At 46.4% G+C, this 19,850-nt stretch overlaps 1 protein-coding gene across 1 annotated transcript; it reads right to left on the reverse strand.

Moving 5' to 3' along the window:
* Positions 1-678: 678 nt before the first annotated feature.
* Positions 679-11,274, reverse strand: igsf8 (immunoglobulin superfamily, member 8). The gene is made up of 7 exons (XM_084464769.1): positions 10,831-11,274; positions 8,660-9,040; positions 7,527-7,988; positions 4,581-4,765; positions 4,103-4,355; positions 3,093-3,545; positions 679-2,715 (listed from the first exon to the last, which is right to left on the reverse strand). The coding sequence occupies exons 1-7, from the start codon at positions 10,871-10,873 to the stop codon at positions 2,588-2,590; spliced, it is 1,905 nt and encodes a 634-aa protein (XP_084320895.1). The 5' UTR covers positions 10,874-11,274; the 3' UTR covers positions 679-2,587.
* Positions 11,275-19,850: the final 8,576 nt, after the last annotated feature.

Below are 19,850 nucleotides of genomic sequence, written 5' to 3' on the forward strand. Positions count from 1 at the left end.
ACTGTGCAGCCCTGATCCAGAGCTTACACACACACACACACACACACACACACACACACACACACACACACACACACACACACACACACACACAGTCTACTCAAACGTGGCTAAAATACTGCAGAGACGAAATTGAACTGAAAAACGGTGATATTAACTAATGAGGTGTGCGAGTGCTGAGGAGAAAGTCCCGGTAGGTATGTAATTGATGTACCCCAGCATGGACTTCAATTAAAATGGTCGCGCTTAAATAAGTAACCGAGAAATATAACAAACATTGGCCTACATTTTCGCGAGGGACCGTGTTTGCCTACCTGCTCCCCGGAGTTTAGACTGTTGTCGATCGACCGTCCACTGCGTCATAAACCAATAGCTACAATGATTGTTGATTTGTGATCAAGGACTAAAATCGAACAAATACTAATTTGGGAAATTCCAAGAATTGTCCAGAGAACGCTTTCGTAGGCTTGCAATGTTTTATGTTAATAGTGAGAAATGGGCTTCCTATAAAGACGCGATATAATAAGTTTATGATCTCAATGGGGTTGGATGTCTATCCGACCATTCCCTCAATGTCGATGAAATATTTATTTATTATTAAATACCTTTTAGTCTGCAATTAAAAGACTAGACATCAACACAAGACTTTGTTTTACGCTTGGAGTTTTTTTATTTTTATTGAAATATTAAATGGCAGCTTATTGCCACAGCACCATAAGTAACAAACTCAACACAACCACGAACTGCATTTGTTAATGGCTGCAAAACAATCAAACAAAAATAAGTGGTAAAAAGCGAAACACAACACCTTCATTAGTGGTTACTAGCCTTTTAAACAGAGCACAACAGATGTGTACAGCAAACATGTGATGACCTTGTAACATGACTTAGTGCAACATAATACAGGAGAATGTCGAGTGGGGGTGGCAGCTACGTACGGGACAGAGGCTTAAATAAGTTAGAAACTCCCCACAGTAATACAGTGGAAGAATGGGGGGTGGGGATGGGCACAGTGAGAACCACTGGGATTAGGGATCAGTGTATTTTCACATCGTCTAGTTACTTCCGTACCAAAAATATCAGCCAGTACAGAATCTGGCACTGCTGTGTGTATGCGTGTGCGTGCGTGTGTTGCAAATCAGCTTTGACAGGTTTATCCAAAAGCGTCTCTGGCAGCAAGCGGTGGTCTGATTTGATCACTATAATGTTCATTAATAACATTTGGAATATCGTCAGGCTTTAGAGAGGTTAGGCAGGGTAGAGAGACTTATGAAAGGACTCTTACAAACCAATAGAAAAAGAGAGGGAGACCAGGCGTCCTTTAAAGGAGTTCCCCTTGGACAGGGACACACTTCACACTTAACAGAACAAATTGGGAGTAAACAGAACCATTAAGTGTTCCAACACAACACTGTGTCTCTTCATAGGACAGGTCCCAGCACAGAGCAGTGACGGGTCTTGGCACTGAGTGACGCCCAGCTAGAGCGCATGATGGTGACGTGATGCGGCCTATTACGGCAAGCCACACTGAACTGTGACCGGTCATAGGACGGCACATTAATGACTCCTGCTAACTGAGTTACCAAGACGATGTACTTGCACTACAACAAAACACTAACGCTCTTATCTGTTTAGTACTACAGCTCCGGAACTCAGTTTAACTGCATTCATTTTTTTTCTTTGCTCTGTTTCGGTCACTTCACAAGAACAAGAGACATGGCATGTTTCCAAATTTGGTCCAAGTGCTGGGAAAGTTAAGAACATAAAAACCTCTTCTAAGAGAATAATATGGCAACCTCAGTGTAGGGTCTTAAGTTTTGTACATGAAAAATAAACGTCTGTATTTCAATATCTCACAGCAGTGCATCATATACATTCCATAAATCTAACAAGCATGTAAAGTAAATTCAGTCCAGCCTTTGGCCCTAGTGGCAGGGAATGTTTTTTACAAAATCGCCATTCGTGTGGCGTTCAGATTCGAGTGACTCTCTGGACAGCTCCTTCCTTATTTAGTCAGGCCTAAGCCTCTGTTTATATGCAGCGCAGTGCTGGCAGTGGAATGTCCCTGTCCTGACCAGGCTTTCGAGAAAGCTGTCCTGCTGGCATTAGCCTCCATGCAACTGTCTGCCAGGGGCTGAGCGGGCGGATTAAATGCACCCAAGTACCATTCAGACATGTTGGTACTGTACTGAAATAACATGCGGTTCACTTTCAATATCAACGGCTCAGAGAAAAAACACCAATAATGCGAAAATTGATATTTTTCAAGACAGCAAAGATCCCTTTCTCCCAATATTTTTCATGCCATTGTTAAGCATGTGTAAGCAGAAATCGACCTGTTTACACTTTTGAGTCTGGGTGTTTTCTTGTTCTCTTTATCCATTGATAATTGTTTTACTTTCCATGCAATTAGTACCTTGTTGAACTGACAGCGCCACATGAAGACGTTCACTAATTCCACAAATTCAATTCGATTCTCAAAAATGTCTCTGTCATCCTGTACACAATGTGTCTCGTGCGTCACTTTCCTTTGCCCCCACAGGAGCCCAAAAAGTCTTGGGGAGTCATGTTTTGTCATATGTGACTCCTATTTCACAGGCCGCTGCCGGGCGAGTCGCTTCATGAAACAGCAGGTTACCGTGGAGATGATGACAATGCCCACAAACAGGGCAGACGACACTCCGATAACCAGAGGTATCAGTAGAAGATCAGCCGCTGGAAACAGAAGGGAGAGAGTCATTTATTGAAATAATCAATAATGCATAATGAAAGAAGGCCCGGTGGCCCTTCGGCTAATGTGCCAAAGGAGACAATGGACGCCTAAAGACTTCCAGTGGCCCCGGCTCGGGGCTATGTAAGCAGTGTCATTCACTTTCTCTTCACCTTTTTAAATCATGGTTCTACATTAACCTGTCCATAAAACTGCAAAATGCGTGAGGTATATATTTTCAATCGTCATCTAGAATGCACTAAACCTCAACAATGTGGAAGTACAGCGAGGAAGTTTTAACACATGATGAAACGAGACAAGCCACAATCAATAACTTTTTAAACGTCATCACAAAGACATCATCATTATGACACACACTCACCCCGGGCGTACAGGTAAACCGTGATGGCGGCGGACTCGTCTTTAGCCTGGGTGTTGTACCACCCTCCGTGGGGGTCCTGCCCCCACACCTCCGCCTGGCACACGTACAGCCCCTGGTCCTCCAGCGCGGCGGCGTGGACCCTCAGCCTGTAGGTGACGGCCGACACGCGGTCCACGCTCACCTCACTGCCGTTGGTGAAGATCTGGGCCATGCCCTCATAGGTCAGGGCGGCCACGGGGCTGGGCGGCTCCGCCATGGGAAGCAGCGCGGCGGGGTCCGCCGCGCCGTCTCCTTTGGTGATGAGCGGCTCCGGGATCGGTCGTCGCAGCCACAGAACCTGCACCTGGGCGGGGCCCGTGGTTGTCACGGTGACGTTGCAGAGGAGGGTGACGGTGCTGCCTCGTTTGAGCAGCGGGCCGCGCGGTAGCTGGGCCACGGCCGACACCAGCACTTCTGCAGAGAGAGGAAAACGTCACGTAACGGGGACACTTCGGGGGCGGACACGCCGACACAATTAATAACAGGAAACCGAACCGACTTTGACTTTTAATGCTTAAGTTCCTTCCGACTCAAAGCGCTTGACAAAAAGCTACGGTAGTCAAGCTGAGGAGGATTTGAAAGGAAAATAAATTAATAAAACGCCTAGCCATCACAGCAAAACGTTTGAGCGCCAGCTCTTTCCCGTCAGGGTGTTATATTAAACCCAGAACAGGAACCCAGAACAGGAACCCAGAACTAGAACCGAAACAGAAGATCTACATGCCCTGCTACCTACCAGCTGCTTCCTCTTTGCACATCCAATTGAATGCAGGTGTTGGACAAGTGAAGTAATACGTGTGAAAGAGTCCACACACGCAACTACGTCAGGACAAGGATGCCAGGTCCTGGCCCTGGCTAAGAGCCGAATGTGATCAAATTGCTTATATTTGGGAAAATCCACACCTTGGGGGCACTATTCAGTACGCCGAGGTGGGGATTCTCTTTCGGACGCAATGTGTGCCACACCTCACCTTTAGTCTTGAGGTTGACGCTGACGCCCTCTGACCTCTGTGAGAAGGTGGCGGGGGCCGAGGGGGCGGGGTTCTTGCTGCCGGCGTAGACGCTCACGGAGCAGCGGTACACGCCAGAGTCCGAGGGGCGGGCGGAGAAGAGCCTCAGGGCGTAGCTTCCCTCCGTCACCATCTCCAGGGCCCCCCCGGTGCCCCGGCTCAGATCGTCCCCCCAGCTGACCGCACCGTCTGGCCTCATGCGCGCCACCTCCACCTGAGAGAGCGCGGAGCCACACGGGGTGAGCCAATCTCTGCATCTTGAATATACATGTCCATTAATGGACACGTCCACTGAATAGAATTTTTATCAATTTCAAAAAGATTACAATTACAAGATCTGAGCAAAAAGAAAACGGCTGATCATACTGCAGTCTTGGCAAACCCTCCACACACACACACACACACAAATCTTTTATTGACACCACCAAATTAAACTTACCTCCACTCCGCCTGCTCCAGCAGCAACAGCATCGCCAGTGAGAGAGCCCCTCTTCAGCCACTGCACCAGCAGGCCGGAGGTCCCTCCGCTGGGCAGCCCGGACACCTGACAGGTGAGGGTGAGCGGAGATCCAGCCTGCAGGCTGACCCGCCCGCTGGGGGTGGACGTAACAGTCATGGACTCCGCTAGAAGAGACAACCAACCACAGAGTGAAGGGTGAGTGAGGACACTAAGAAATCAATGATGAAATCAATGATGTAATCAGGTTGTATAGATACTATAGGCATAGTATGGCACATTGCAGGGTGAGGGCAGCGTCAGCCTCAACATGGTAGGCCTATAGAAAATCATATACTCCACTATGATGAAAAAACAAATACATACGATTACATATATATATATATATATATATATATATATATATGACTGAATGGGCTTTTGAAATGTACATACTTGAAATGATCCTGATAAGCAGAGTAGGATCACATGCTTTAGAAAACAATATACTTTGGTTAAAAAGTACTTAAAAACCCACAGACCAGTGATATTCAACAGCAAAAGATTTCCATCTAGCCCAAGCTACGTTATGGCCCAGTCTGTCAATAGTCAGAGAGAGTATTTACCAGCTGTGTGATGCTAAACAAAGATCAGTTAAAACAATGACTGCTGTAAACACAACCCATTAACTCAGATTGAGCTGCCAAGCTATTGTATCAGACAGACTGCAGGGCACATGAATAATTACTAACCACATAATAGTGCAGGCAACTGCCTATGAGCGTAACACAGAACTTAATAATTGCTTTTTTAAGGGGCATTTATTTCCATTCCGTGACGTTTTTCAGATTATATTTGGAAGTGGAAAAATAATAATGAATTCTCTTCAGCAACGTCATTATCGAGTGAATGAAGAGGGAAAAAATACAATTTAATTAAACGCACTTCTTCACTGCTTCATATAACGATTGAGGGGATGTGTGCATTAAGATAATTGTTCAAATAAAACAACACCAATCCAACAAAACAAAGTTAAAACTAACTACTTCATTTGACTTTCCAATTTGAAACCTTTCCTATTGAACGCTAGGGCTTTATTTGGGCTGCTGAAGTGCAGCTTACCCTCAGCAAGTCCAGACAGAGTGGTGACGTTCTGAAAGGATTGCTCATGTTTACTAGACCGACAGAAACCTTTATTACAGTCCACGCGAGGCTTAGGCGCAGGTGAAGATAATGTAATACATCAGCCCTTTCCAAGCGCCTTAAAACCCAACACTGAGCCAGGCGAGCTGGTCAAGTCTGTATGGCCCAAATACATTCATGGTATAGCCTGCAACAGGCTCAACCAACAGGCTTTTAAACCTAGGGCTGTCCCACATACCCATATAAAACCTATTATTATGAAAGATAATTAAGATAATTTAATAGTTTAATGTATTGTGTACATTTTAACATCCCAATGTTTGTCTCACATATGTCATTCACTTTGACTACAACTACAGCCCATGCAACTATCACGGGTAGCAGTTTTGCACACAATGAAACAAGTTGTTGAATGGGACAAAAAAAAAAGAGTCAAAAAGCAAATTAAAATATTAACAATATCAACAAAAATAACCAATATGCATATCCATGTACATTCACTATAGCATAGAGATTAATATAGCCTGCCATGCAAGAACTTTGAAGAACGGAGCTGTATTCGCTCTGTACACCGTCTCTTTATGAAACCGAGCTCATGAAAGAAGTGCTGATCCGGGGATCCAGCTATAGCGGACCTATAGTGTGTCCCTGTTTTGCTTCACATTGTTCGAATAATATAGATATGTAAGTACTGTGGCTGCAATCGTTGAATAATGATTGTGTGTAGGACTCGTCTTTATTTGTGCAGACCTAATTAAAGCATTAATAATTAGTATTCATTTTCTCAGTGACTGAACATGACGTCACGTCTTGGACAAAATTCTGTCTTGTGCACAATAGTTTTTGGGTCACGTGATCGGCTCCTGTAATCTGCAACTTCTAAGTTGATTGGATCACCGATCAACTGTGTATATCGGCCGATAACATCCTCGACCTATCGATCGGTGCCTCACTAGTAAGTAGTATAGTAGTAGTAGTATATTTTTATTGATTATCTTGTCTTGAGGACCACAATGGAAATAAGTCCTGGACTTTATTGTGTTTTTATCCTCAATTGTATTTATATTGATGTCTTTTCATTTGTGTAAGGCATTTGTTTGATACAATTTAATAAATCAAATCAAAATCAAATTGTTTAATAAAATAACAAAAACTGCTGTATCGAAAAACATACCGAACCGTGACTTAAAAACCGAGGTACGTACCGAACCGTGACTTTAGTGTATCGTTACACCCCTACTAGTAAGTAGTTATCAAACCAACTGCAAAGCTAGTTATAAAACGAGGTAAGTTGATAATATTATGTTATAGATCATTACCAGTTAAACAGGCAGTAGTAGCGAGTAGGGAGTCAGCAATCATCCCACCAGCCAGCGAGTTCATCTTAAGCCAAGTTTATGTGAATAATACTGCCAGACAGGTCCTGTGAATGTATTCTGTCTGAAAACTAAATGTTTGCTATAACCAGCACAAGACCAGGCCTGTATGTCGGAACAAGCAATGTAACAACTGCTCCTAGGAACTGTACACGATGAGACTACTAACTCAAAGCCAAACTCTGCTTAAGATTGACCATGAGTAGCACAGTTCTGTGAGCCGAGGTGGGGCGCCAAAGGGGCCTCATATAACAATCCACTTGTGGACAAGAGATTAGGGGTTTGGCCCCATGCCACCATGACAGTGTAAACAAGCAGCAGTGTAAACTTTCACTGGTGTCAGCAGCGGGCTTTTTTACGATGGGCCAGCTGGACTTATTTTCAGGTATTAGCTTGACAAACGGCACGGCCTCTCACTGGGAGCACTCACAGAGTCGCTGGACGGCCAGGTTGCCAATCTCCAAGGTCCTCTGTGCGATCCTCTGCCAAGAGCCGTCGGGGTCCAGGATCCACTGCGACGCCTCGCAGAAGTACGACCCAGAATCCTCGGGTTTCACCGCTCGCAACCGCATCACGTACGTGTCCACCCCGGCGGCGCCGTTCCTCTTCTCCAGCGTGATCTCGCCGTCCTCGTAGCGCTTCCTGTAGGACTGGCTTGAGCCGGGGGTGACGCCCAGCACCCGGTCCAGGGAGATGATCTCTCGGAGGGTGCTGACCTCGCCTCCTTCCCCGCCTCCCGCATCGCCGCCGCGTTTCCCGAACATGATGGACAGGTGGGTGTGCTGCTTGGATTGAACGCCGGCCGAACAGGTCAACATAAGCCCCGCCCCCTCCGGCATGGGCTGGCCAGTCAGCTCGCGGGTATAGCTGATCTGGAGTGTGTCTGGGATCACTGTGGGATGATGGTGAGTCAGATCATGTTGTTTCAGGACGCGCATGGGCCAGATGGTACAGAGATAAATGCCAAATTTGATTTATAATGCTTGTTTGCTTTTACAGTCACAGCACAGCACTTCTTTGTTCAGCACTCCTCACAAACTTAGAAGTCTGAGTCAGACATACATTTTAAAGACACTAGCCTAAGAAACTGCTGCATAAATAGGCTGGATTAGGAAGAAGTTGCTCTCAAAGCTAGCAAACCAAAGTAGCATTCAGGATGGAATCTGGGACAGAGCATATAAAAATATACATGTAATCTGATACCTGGCAAGGTGAACGGAAAACTAAACTAAAATGAGAGTGAGAGAAGTAGAGTAACAAAGAAGGAGAAAAAACAAAACAAACGGATAAGATCCAATACAAACAAAGAACAGGAGCTGATTATGAACAATGAGAAACGTTGCTCTGCCGGTCAACGTCCAAGGTGACAATGACAAAAACGTTACTTCAAGCGCATATTCATTGAGGGTTTCTCTAAATTCCATATTGAATCGCAAAAACTGTGGTTTTGTGTGCTGAATATCTCCGCACTACCCCAACGGTATCCCCAATGTGTTAAACCGGCCAACTGCCTCTTTCAGAACTATGGAAACATAACACAATCATAAAACAGCCCGGCCTCACCTTTGACGGCAACCGTAGCGCTGTAGTTCCCCTGATAAGAGGAGTCAGTGCTGGGCGTGTAGCACTCGTACTTCCCCTGGTCTTCGGGTCGTAGACGCTGCACCACCAGCCGAGCTTTGTCCCCCGAGTCCCGCTCCACCCTCACCTCGCCGCTGCGCACCCGGCCCTGGTAGGGGGTGTAGGGGAAGCCCTGGTCTCTGGTGGACACGATGCCCATCTGCCTCCCGTTGGCGTCCTCCCTGTACAGGAACCACTCAAAGTCCTGCGTGCGTGCGCCCTCGTAGCCCGTCACGGAGCAGGGCAGGGAGAGGGGGAAGCCTGCCACGCGGTACAGGGTGCCGACGGGCAGGAAGACGTCACGACCCGCGGCGTGGTGGAGCACTGGGGGGGGGGGGGGGGGGGGGGGAGAGACGGAGAGGTGAGGGTTAGATGAAGATGTTGGGAGGGTGAAATAGGAGTTCAATCAGCATCATTGACATGGCCTTAAGCTCAAGCCTTTCCATCTCGAGATGGAATGACGATGTACTGACAAGAGAGAGAAAGGCGGGACCTCAATGAATGTTTTGAAAATTGCTTGGTCAAAATCTATGTCATTATAGTCTTCTTGCTCCAGGGACTGTTAACTGACGTACACAGCTCATAGGACGAAGGTCAACGGAAATTGTGTTTTGGTGGATTGGAAATGTGATACAGCTCGTGGCCTATGGTCATGGCTATACTGGCTACCAGAACCTTTGAAATCTCCAAAACTTGGAATTGCTTCTTGCTTTTGGATTGTTATTAATACTAGATTATTGTTACTACATGTATGTTCAAGGTGCAAAAGAGTAAGTAAATGAGTTAGAACATGTTGATTCTGAGATCCCTCCTGGTTTCCCAGGGATGATCTCAACACCAATGACACACCCTGATAGAGAATGGCAGTAGTTATACCTGAAGCAGATAAGATAGGAATTTTTTGGAGTGGGTCACAGAGGCCTTGCCTAGACACATGCTTAGTACACTTCGTCATCATTTCCGCCACTCGATACTCCATGCTGATAGCTGGCCACAGGGAAATCAATCGATTAACCAAAGTGTGGGAAACAAATGGCCTAGAATTACTGGGAGAGGTCATTAAATAGGGCCGCTAATGACAAAATCTGACTGAGCTTGTAATGGATTATATTAACTATATGGTTAAACTTCAACATGGTTCCCATAACATTATCCGGTTGATAATGAGTCCCAGTAGCATGGGAAGTGCAAAACAAAAGAAAGTGCTTCATATGTAGGCTTAATGCTTCTCATTCACTCAATGAGAAGCATTGTTTGTGAAGACCCAGGACACATGTTGGGTATAAATGGGGTTAAATCCATTCATTCAGCTAATAGCCTTTTGTCACATGATAAAAGATGAAATTACATTAGTAAACCATAAAGCTTCATTATTTCACAGATCATATTTATGCTACTGGTCTGTAGTTTCAAGTGAAAATAAACATGCCTGACAATTACAACAACTATTACTGAATAATAAGAGTTGTCCTGTTTAATGTCAAGACCACCATTGGGTCTTTTTTGGGGTGGATCACATCAACACAAATGAGAGGCATACACAAGATTGATGCCAAGATAGAGGGACTCCAGACTCCAGTAAGGGAACACACCTTCGTCCTTACCCCCACATTAAACCGTCAGCTTGTTAAACTAGTATTACTAGACAGGTGCGTCCAGTTCCTGCCCGTCTTGGTTGAGGCTAGACTCCAACACGGAACTGGAACTATGACACGCAGAGACTAGGGCATGGCACACCACCCCCATGAAAAAGGACATGACGGACCAGTGGGAAACTTAAGCGGATTAAATGCTAATTAACTATAAGTCTACCGATATGGATGGGGAACATACATGACGGTGTATTAAGGGCTACTATTTACAAACCTACATTAATATAAATTAAGTAGGAATAAGGAAACCTAGGCTACTGAAGCATTTGGGATACATTTACAACAAATCTGATTAACCACAACCTATATGCAGAACAATACAAGGACATAACTATATTTTCTGTACAGTAGAATAAATAGTGACCGCAGCAATCTAGCAGGGAGAATGCGCAGAGACATACATGTCATGTGGGACATCTACAGTCTTTGTGTGTAGTGCAAAGTACAGTGGGTTATACTCACTCAATTGTAGAAGAATAACAACTGCTGTCTGCAACGGAGCCATAGTCCTCACTGATGCAGAGGAATTAAGCCGACCCAGATTCCCCCTTTAGTGTATTCTGAACTACTGATTGAATAATGTTCCTGTTCTCTCTTAACGCATCCTCACAAATCGGGGCATGTCCTTCTTCCCTAAAGCGCAGACATATATGAAACGCCTTCTTTCAAACACTGTCAGAATATTGTGGTTGCACTTCGAAAATTGCGAGTTAGCACTATGCGCTAACAAGGAACGCATATAAATGGACTCGTGTGTGTCGCCGATTGTATAGTTACATGCACCGTGCATCGCCGCGTCTTTATCTGCACAATGATTCAATCTTTTCATTTCGGATAGCTCCTGTCTCATTCATCTTCGTTTGTCTTCACTCCAGACGGACAACCCGGGCTCACAGAAAGCATCATACGCGGTCACAGCGGGGTGGCGTATGTGTGTAAAGTGTGGTGGCGAGGGGGAGGGGGTCACTAAAAGGGGAGTGGCTTGAGTGCAAAAAAAACCAAAGGAAGAAAAAACACGAGGCCATTGGTCAAGAGAGCAAAGATAAACATTTTGAACCGATAACAATGGCTTTGGTTGTGAGTATCCTTGAACGCATTGGTACAAAATTTAGTAATTCATCAAACCGCCGAGCGGCGCCAAAACATAGGCTGGCGTCTGGGAGAGGCAAGTGAGCGACGAGCGCAACGGGTTAATTCATTCTCACGGATTATCACTAAATATCGAATTATTAAAATCACTATTACCAAAATAAAAACCTTCCTGTTATATATTTTATGACAGATCTGTAGGCCTTCCGTTCTCGTCCTCAAGCATCAATGGAATTGACGTTGGATATTGATTAGCCACATCTTCAATAGATAGCCTACATTATTTACCTTTTATCACTTTACTTATTAAGGTAATAAATACATCATACATCTGATTATCCTCCGAAATACTCATATCACAGAAAAGGGCATGTATCACATACGACCACGAGGTGGCGATATAATGCAACGAACTGAGATTATAGTGAACTATATACGAACTATCAAAGCCTACCTTGATAATACATTTAATACATAAAGTCACGTTTTTAATAAAGGAGCTGTGCTTTGATTACAACCAACCTATATATAATTTTTCCTCTAAAGTCTGTATTCCAGAGTTTACATTCTGGTGAAGAATCCTGAGAAGGTCTGTGGGGCCTTACAAGGGAGCGGGACAGGCAAACCTCTCATTCACTTTGCCTCACTCAACCAGGCCACAGTTATTTAGCTATATAGTGAGATGGGAAAATATTTTGTGATTGGTGGTTAAGTATTAGAGGAAAACTTGAATTTACTATCACAAGTAGGCACGTAATGCACATGATATGCTGAGGCACCAGGACACTGAGGGGATTTCAACCGTCAACACACACCTCATTAATGGTGACCAGTTCTCCCCCACCCCGGCCCTGACTGACCCTTTCCTCATATCACCCATTCTTTTTCACCTCTACTGTCAATCACGTCTCCTCTCTCTCTTTCTCATCTCACCCCCCTCTCTTCTCCTCCCCTCGCATCTCTCTCCCTCATCCTCACCCCCTTTCTATCTCCTCTCATTGTTCCTCTCCTCCTCTTCACTTTTAATTTTCTACACTGATCTTCCCTGATTTAGTCTTCTTTTGATGTCTTATTCCTCCTGCTGATCAACTCTTTTTGATCTGCTTCTCCGCTGCCCCCTCTCGTCTTTTATCCTCTTCTTCTGCGTCTTGCCTCCCCTCCCCGCCCCTCTCCTCTGCTCTCGTCCTCTCATCCTCTCCTCTTGTTTTATCCTCTTCTCTCGTTCATCCTCTTATCTCCTCCCTGCCCCGCTCCTCTGCTCTCATCCTCTCATCTCTCCTCTCCTCTTGTTTTCTCCTCTCCTCTAGTTTACCCTCTTATCTCCTCCTGGCCCCTCTCTCCTATGCCCTCTTCTCCACATCTCTCTTCTTCGTCTCCTCTCCTCTCCTCTCCTCTCCGCCTCCTCTCCTCTCCTTGTTTTATCCTCTTCTGTTCCCCGCCTCCTCCTCTGTCTCCCCCCTCTCCGCTCCCTCTCCCTCTACTCATCCCATGGTGGAAACATGGGGGCCCTGATGACTTCCCAATGTGGCCGGGCAGCCAGAGGGGAAGTCGTTAGGGTATTCTGGGTTAACAAGGCGGCCAGCAGGATATGCCGACTTCAGCAGCAGCAGCAGCGGGGGTTTACACCCCATCGGCCGCGATGGGGGAGCCACGGCACGGTCCAGGCAGGCCAGGGTAAACTTCCAACTCCCCGTCGCCATGACTTCCCCGTATCGTTAGGTTTTCATAAACGTGGTCGGGCGGGCGGCTCTGGGGGGGGGCAAGGCTCCAAGGAATCCAAAATCGAATAATAAGGAGCGTTCATCTCGACAGTTTGTGCTGTCTGCTCGCTGCTGCCGCCGCGACATGCGATCCACCGCCACGGTATGGCACGCTCGGCCTGCCGTGTTGTAACCATGAGCCACACGATGAGTTTTTATTGCTTTGCCGATGGCTACTCTCAGCTAATGCCTTCGTATGTATGCTGTTATTCTAAGGGGCGAAAAAAGTGCACTGACATGGCCGCCTTGCTTCGTTTTTAGTCTTCTTTGCTTCTTTTTTTTTTTTGAGTGAGTGGATACACACACTGTCATCTCCATTGTCCACTCACTCCCACTCATGTTTCTCTTTGGCTGCTATAGACTAAACTGTAACTTACCAATCAAAGCAAACACTGTCTGTAATTACTCGGTACTGTAGTCTCCACATACGCCCCCGTCATCAGTGGGACCTCACCGGGACCAGGGAGACATGTCTGCAGCGCGTGTGGGACAGTTTATATACAGGCATGTAGACACTCAATGGGCAAAGGCAATCAATGACCCACTTCTCTGCTGCCCCATCATCCCTCTGTCTCTGTCACTGTCTCGCTCTCTGTCTCTGTCTCTGTCTCTGTCTCTGTCTCTGTCTCTGTCTCTGTCTCTGTCTGTCTGTCTCTCTTTCACTGTCTCTTTCTCTGTGTCTGTCTCTCTCTGTCTGTCTCTATCTATCCGTCTCTCTATGTATCTCTTGACTCTGTCTCTTGGTCTCTCCAACCACCATGGCTTGGCACATCTCCCCTTGTTTCCATTATGTTCAGTACGTATACATTTCCGATCTATTTTCACTTTCTTTTTTCTCCTGGATCCCTCACACATTTCCCTGTTCAGCAGACGCCCCCGGAACATTACAATACATGGGGTATTCCTGTATATTCTGTATATTGGTTTACTGTCTCTAGTCCCGTAGCCACAAGGCCTGCGCGACCCCCAGGGATGGTTAATGGACCGTATTTATACAAATCAGTGAATGAATGAACAGGGATTTCAACAAATGCTACTTCATTGCTGACAGGGTATTAATAACTTGTTCTTTGTGAGCGTATTTCCCGTTCTCTATTGATGCATGCATTGACAATGTTTGGCTAAGCGTCTGAACGCTTCATCGCAATTTTCATGGTCACTTCTTACACACTGGATATGCATGAGGCAGTTTGGTTTACATCTTGACACAGGCAGTGTTTTCTTTCTGCGTTTGTAACCAAAGTTGGGTTTTTTAAACAATGTAAAGAAAAAAGGTTGAAAATGGTATGCATGTACCACACACATATATTCCTCAGACTCCATGAGAACAAAACCAGATGTCATGACATGAACATGTATAATATATTCAAATGGAAAGTCTGAACGGGCCTGGTTATATTGTCACCATTACTGATCACATGTCTCTCGTATTGGTGTGTATGTATAAACCACAATCTTGACTACAATAAAAATCAAGCAGAGCGGAACATTCTATCCTTCAATTCTTCGGGTTGACTTTGAACTGAAAGAGGGCAAAACAATGCACACGCATCTTTAGATTCTCAGAAATGAGTCCCAACAGTGGCTGCATTTTTTGAGCGTGTGGTTATGTGTGTGTGTGTGTGTGTGTGTGTTCATGTGTGTGGTTGCATGTGTGTGTGTTGAAGTCCAGGATATCAAGGCTGGTAGTTACCCATCGAGTTAGTACCCTGGACTTACGCCTGCATCCCTCACCGCAGGTCCAATCGACAGATAGAAACAACAAGAAAAGAGGGAGAAAGAGGGAAGAATCTAAAGGAAACAAAACAGAAGAGGGAGTGAGAGACAGTACTTGAATGAATGAGAGATCAGAGAGGGGAGGACAAGAGAGAGAGAGAGAGAGAGAAGAGAGAGACCCAGACCCAGCCACTGGTGTGGTGTGGGTGTGTGGAGAGAGGGGGGGGGTGGGTGGGGGGGAGAGGTCTGCAGGGGCAGAATTGAAAACATATGGAATGGTCTGACTGCTGGTCTTTCCCCCCACACCACACCCCAAACCCCCCTCTGTCTCCCTCCGACCCCCCCGACCCCCCCCCCCCCCCCCCCTCCCGTTCCAGTAGAACCCCAGACAACCTCACTCACAACAAAGGCGAAGAGCCGGGGCCAAGAGGCAGGGTGTGAAGTTGTGAGTTCAAGTGATGATACATGAACAGCATGCTGTGGCTGATGGGTCATATCCCCCCCCCACACACACACACTCATACACCCAACCCAAGGGGTGTAAATTGGCACACTGAACCAATCCCTGTGGGGCCGACATGGTTTATCATAAGGACCACCATATAGAATAAGGTATGCTTGTTATTTTGTGCACATTTATTAACATTTGTATCGTTTCACCATGTGTTGACTTGAAGGCACCTCTTTTTATGGAGATTTGGCTGTGTTTCAACACAGTTTGGGTAATCTAAATGTTACCCAATACCTTAGAATATGGTACTTTCTTGGTAGAACAGTGGGTGTGAATTAAAACTCTCAAAAAGGGTGGATGGCCTCCAGATATCCATACATACAGAACTATCTGTATGCCTCCCGACTGACATACATATTGGTCTGCCTCTGCTTTCATTTAAAGTATGTGCAACTTTATTGATTGACGACTCTATTTTTAACACTTAAGTCATTTTACACATCATTTACATATTTATTTAAAGTCACAATGTCAATAGTGATTTCAATAATGTTACCAATAGAATGACTAGAACTGATATATTGTACATATACTGGTACAGAATTCCGGTCAGCCCGTCTCTCTCTTTGTTTACGAGAAACGTACTATTGACACTCCCAAAACCCCTTCCACTCACACCACTTAGCCAACCGAGCTACGCTAGTTCGTGTCAAACAGATGCACCACAAAACTCTGTTATTTCGTTTTTCAACTCTGAAAGTCTCCCGCCTACGAACTGTGAGGGGCTCAATCTAACAGATTGCGACCTGAACCATATGCCATGCTTGGCAGGTTGGCATGATTGATCAAGATGACAACTAGAGATATATTTATATATACAGTAAAGTCGCGAAAAATAAAGCGATTTAATAAAGTGTAAAAAGTGATTTAAACATATACATGTGCTTTGGCTTATTAATCTGTTTTAGGGGAATCAGTTCCATCTATCTGATTGATAATATTCTACAAATACCGATATTACCAGCCTAGTCTTGCTCAACAGTTAAATCAAACGAAGGCCTCACACATATCAGTGTGGGTTGCAGAACCTATAGTGATGATTGATGAAATGTGTGTATATCTCAAAGTATAATGAACTGCATGTGTGTGTGTGTGTGTGTGTGTGTGTGTGTGTGTGTGTGTGTGTGTGTGTGTACATGTATACATTGAAAAGCCAATTGCATGTCAACGGGTTGTGTCTGCCTATATAGTGGTTGCATGTGTGTATGTGTGTGTGTGTGTGTGTGTGTGTGTGCGTGCATGCGTGTGTGCGTGTGTGTGTGACTGGAGTGTGCCTGCGTGCAGCGATGCGTCAGTGGTCCACAGCGAGGGGAGAATATGTATATCATCAGTGTGGTGGTGGGCTGCTGGGTCTGGGGGGGGTTTGTGTGTGGGGGCGGGGCGGTGGTGGTGCTGGTGGGGATGGGGGGGGGCGTCTCGAACACATAAAGACACAGACGCCAGGCTGGGTTTGGAACACAGCCTGCGGAGGGACTGTGGCGGACGGAGTGTGGAGGGGGTCCCGGGGAGGGGGGAGGGGGGAGGGGGGAGGGTGGGGGGGGTTTGTCGGCAGACTGTGCGGCAGGGCGGAGAACGAGCTGAATGCTAAGGAGCTGGACGCGGAGCTGTGAAATGCATTGGTCATGTCACGTCTCAGCACGAGACATAGAGCCTCCATTGTGTACAGTCAGTCAGGCCCAATGCGTTGATTCATATGCTGCTGCTTTTTGTACTCCCTGGCATGTCCGTCTTTTCCGTCTTTCTATCCATCCATCCCTCTCTCTGTCTATAAATCTATGTATAACCCATAGATGGATCATCCGTCTGTCTGTCTGCCTGCGGGCGGTCCTTCTGATAGCTGTGATCATCAAACAGGACACTCCATCTCCCAGACGTTTAAACTATGGTGATGGTAAATGGCATCCGAGGAGCAGTTGAATAAATGCCTGAAAAGAACGCAAGGAAGGAAGGAAAGAAGGAAGGCTGGATCAAATATGGCAGTGGCAGGACAGAGAGTGAGGGAGAGTCGAGGGAGGCAGGGACACGTCGGAAATAATGCGAGGGATGTTATACGAGAATGCTGAAGTGGAAGGAGGAAGGGGAGACAGAGTGTCAGAGGAGTAGAGGAAGAGACGGAGTGAGTGAGGGAGTGAGGTGGGGGGGGGGTTGAGTATGAGATTCAGTGGTAGGGGGATGAGGTTTGTTGCTTGAGGGATGCATGAGTCGGGGGGTGGGGGGGTGGGATTGAGATGGGGATGAGGAGGGGGGAGTGGGCGCTCATTAGGCAGCGCGAGATTGGAGCCCCAGTGGCTTGCCTGCGTTCAACCACACTTGGCCTTTGATGATGACTGGATCCTCCAGCTCAATCAGTCCCACATGACTCCCCCGACCGACCGGGGGACGAGAGAGCAGCAGAGAGAGGGAGAGAGAGAGAGAGAATATGAAGAGATTGAAGAAAAATGGAGAGAGGATTTGGGGGAGAGAGAAGAGGTGAGGAAAGAAGAGTGTTATAAAGAGCAGAAGAGTGAAGAAGGGATACGATGAGTTGAAAATGGATCGAGAGGAACTGTAAATATATGACGGAGCAGAGGGAGAAGACGAAGGAGAGGAGGAACGCGGTAGTACTAATAGATTTACACTTCACGACATGGTAGACTTGGCTCAAACAGAGCGCTACTGAACTGACAACCGCTCGGGGACATTTCCTGCAAAGTACTGCATTAAAACCCTTTAATAACATGGTAAAAACAACATCTCACTGAAGTTGTGAGTCAGGTTGCCGGGAGAAGCTATTTATATATAAATAACCTACAAACAGATGTTGGTGACTGTGCATATATTTGCATGTTGATGCATCCATACACGATTTTTCCTTGCCCGGTGTGTGTGTGTGTGTGTGTGTGTGTGTGTGTTTGCCTATGCTTGTGCCTATGCTTGTGTGTGTGTGTGTGTGTGTGTGTGTGTGTGTGTGTGTGTGAGTGTGCGTTTGTAAAAGCGTGTTTGGCAGATTGTGTGACTGGCGTGTGGCACATGGCGTCACAGAGCTGGGTGAATGTGGCAGCATTTAGTGGTTCTCCTAAAGATCAGCCCCCCCCCCCTCCTTCTCTCTCTCTCTCTCTCTCTCTCTCCTTCTCTTTCTCTCTCTCTCTCCCTCTCTTTCCCTCTCTCTTTATCTCCGGCTGTCTCCTTTTTCTGCGATTTTCCTTTTTTTTTGCCTCAGCACATTTTTCCTATCTTTCATAATTCTCTCTCTCTATATTCTCTCTCTTTCCCATCCTTTCTGTCTTATTCTCTGTTCCTGAGCCATATCAGCCCATTTCTCTCTCTCTCTCTCGCTCTCTCTCTCTCTCTCTCTCTCTCTCTCTCTCTCTCTCCATCTCCCATCCCATCATCCAGATCTCTTTGTATTTCTATTTTCTCCTCTGTCTCTGCCACACCACATTGGCATTAACAGGGCCACAAACATCATTATCTCATTACTGTGAGAGAGCCAGGACTCAACCCGCCAGCCTATCCAGACACTTCCCTTTCCTTTTTACTTTTCAAACGGCAGTCTCTCTTTCAGGAACCAATTAATCTACTGCAGCCGTAAGGGCCGTAATTAGTCAGCGTTTAGCTGAATCCAAACATCTCCCCCCCCCCCCTCCCTTCACGTTGGCCCTCTCCACTGTATTAGCCGTGGCATCAGTTGATGTAAACAGTGACTCGGCTAATTAAATGCCCCAACTATCTGATTATCTAGAAACAGGGGCCACAACCATCGAGGGAACCGTCGGGCCCCTCGGAGAGAGAGAGACAGAGAGAGCAAGAGAGGGAGGAAGAGAAAGAGAGGGCTCAGACTTGCACGGTTTAACTCCTGACTTGATCTTCCGTCCCCACTCAGTCCTCTCCCCTGTGTAGAGGCAGCAGATATAGAGAGAGCGGTTGACATCATGTTATCTGGATGATAACCCATAAGGCATGGTTGTAATCGTACACCCCCGGGGGCCGGGGCCCGCTCCACCGCCACCGCTTGGCAAGACGTATAGCGTTGAGGCTTCTTTATTGCTTTCCCCGATTCATGCCAGTTTCCATTTTCGTTTCCAAAAATGTGAGTGGTATAGAGCGCTGTTCAAGTGTGTTTTTTTTTTTTTTGTTGCTCATCCATACTTTTCTTTTGCGAGTAGCCGGTTTTTGTTTTAGAGAGAGTGGGGTGGGAGGGAGAGAGAGGAGAGGGAAGGAGAAAATAGATAGAGGGAGACAAGAGAGAGAGAGAGAGGCAGACAAGAAAGAGAGACGGAATGAGAACGGGCAATATGAGGCGGTGAGGACGGGGCGGTGGTGCCTCTCGCTGTGCTTGCGTCTTGCGAGCGTGCACGTTGTCAGGCCGGCGCGGGGTCCGGGCGACGGTGGGCGCGCACGCGCGTCCCTCTGTTTACGTGTGCATA

The sequence above is a fragment of the Micromesistius poutassou genome (assembly GCF_964030765.1).
Source record: "Micromesistius poutassou genome assembly, chromosome: 2".
NCBI lineage: Eukaryota > Metazoa > Chordata > Actinopteri > Gadiformes > Gadidae > Micromesistius > Micromesistius poutassou.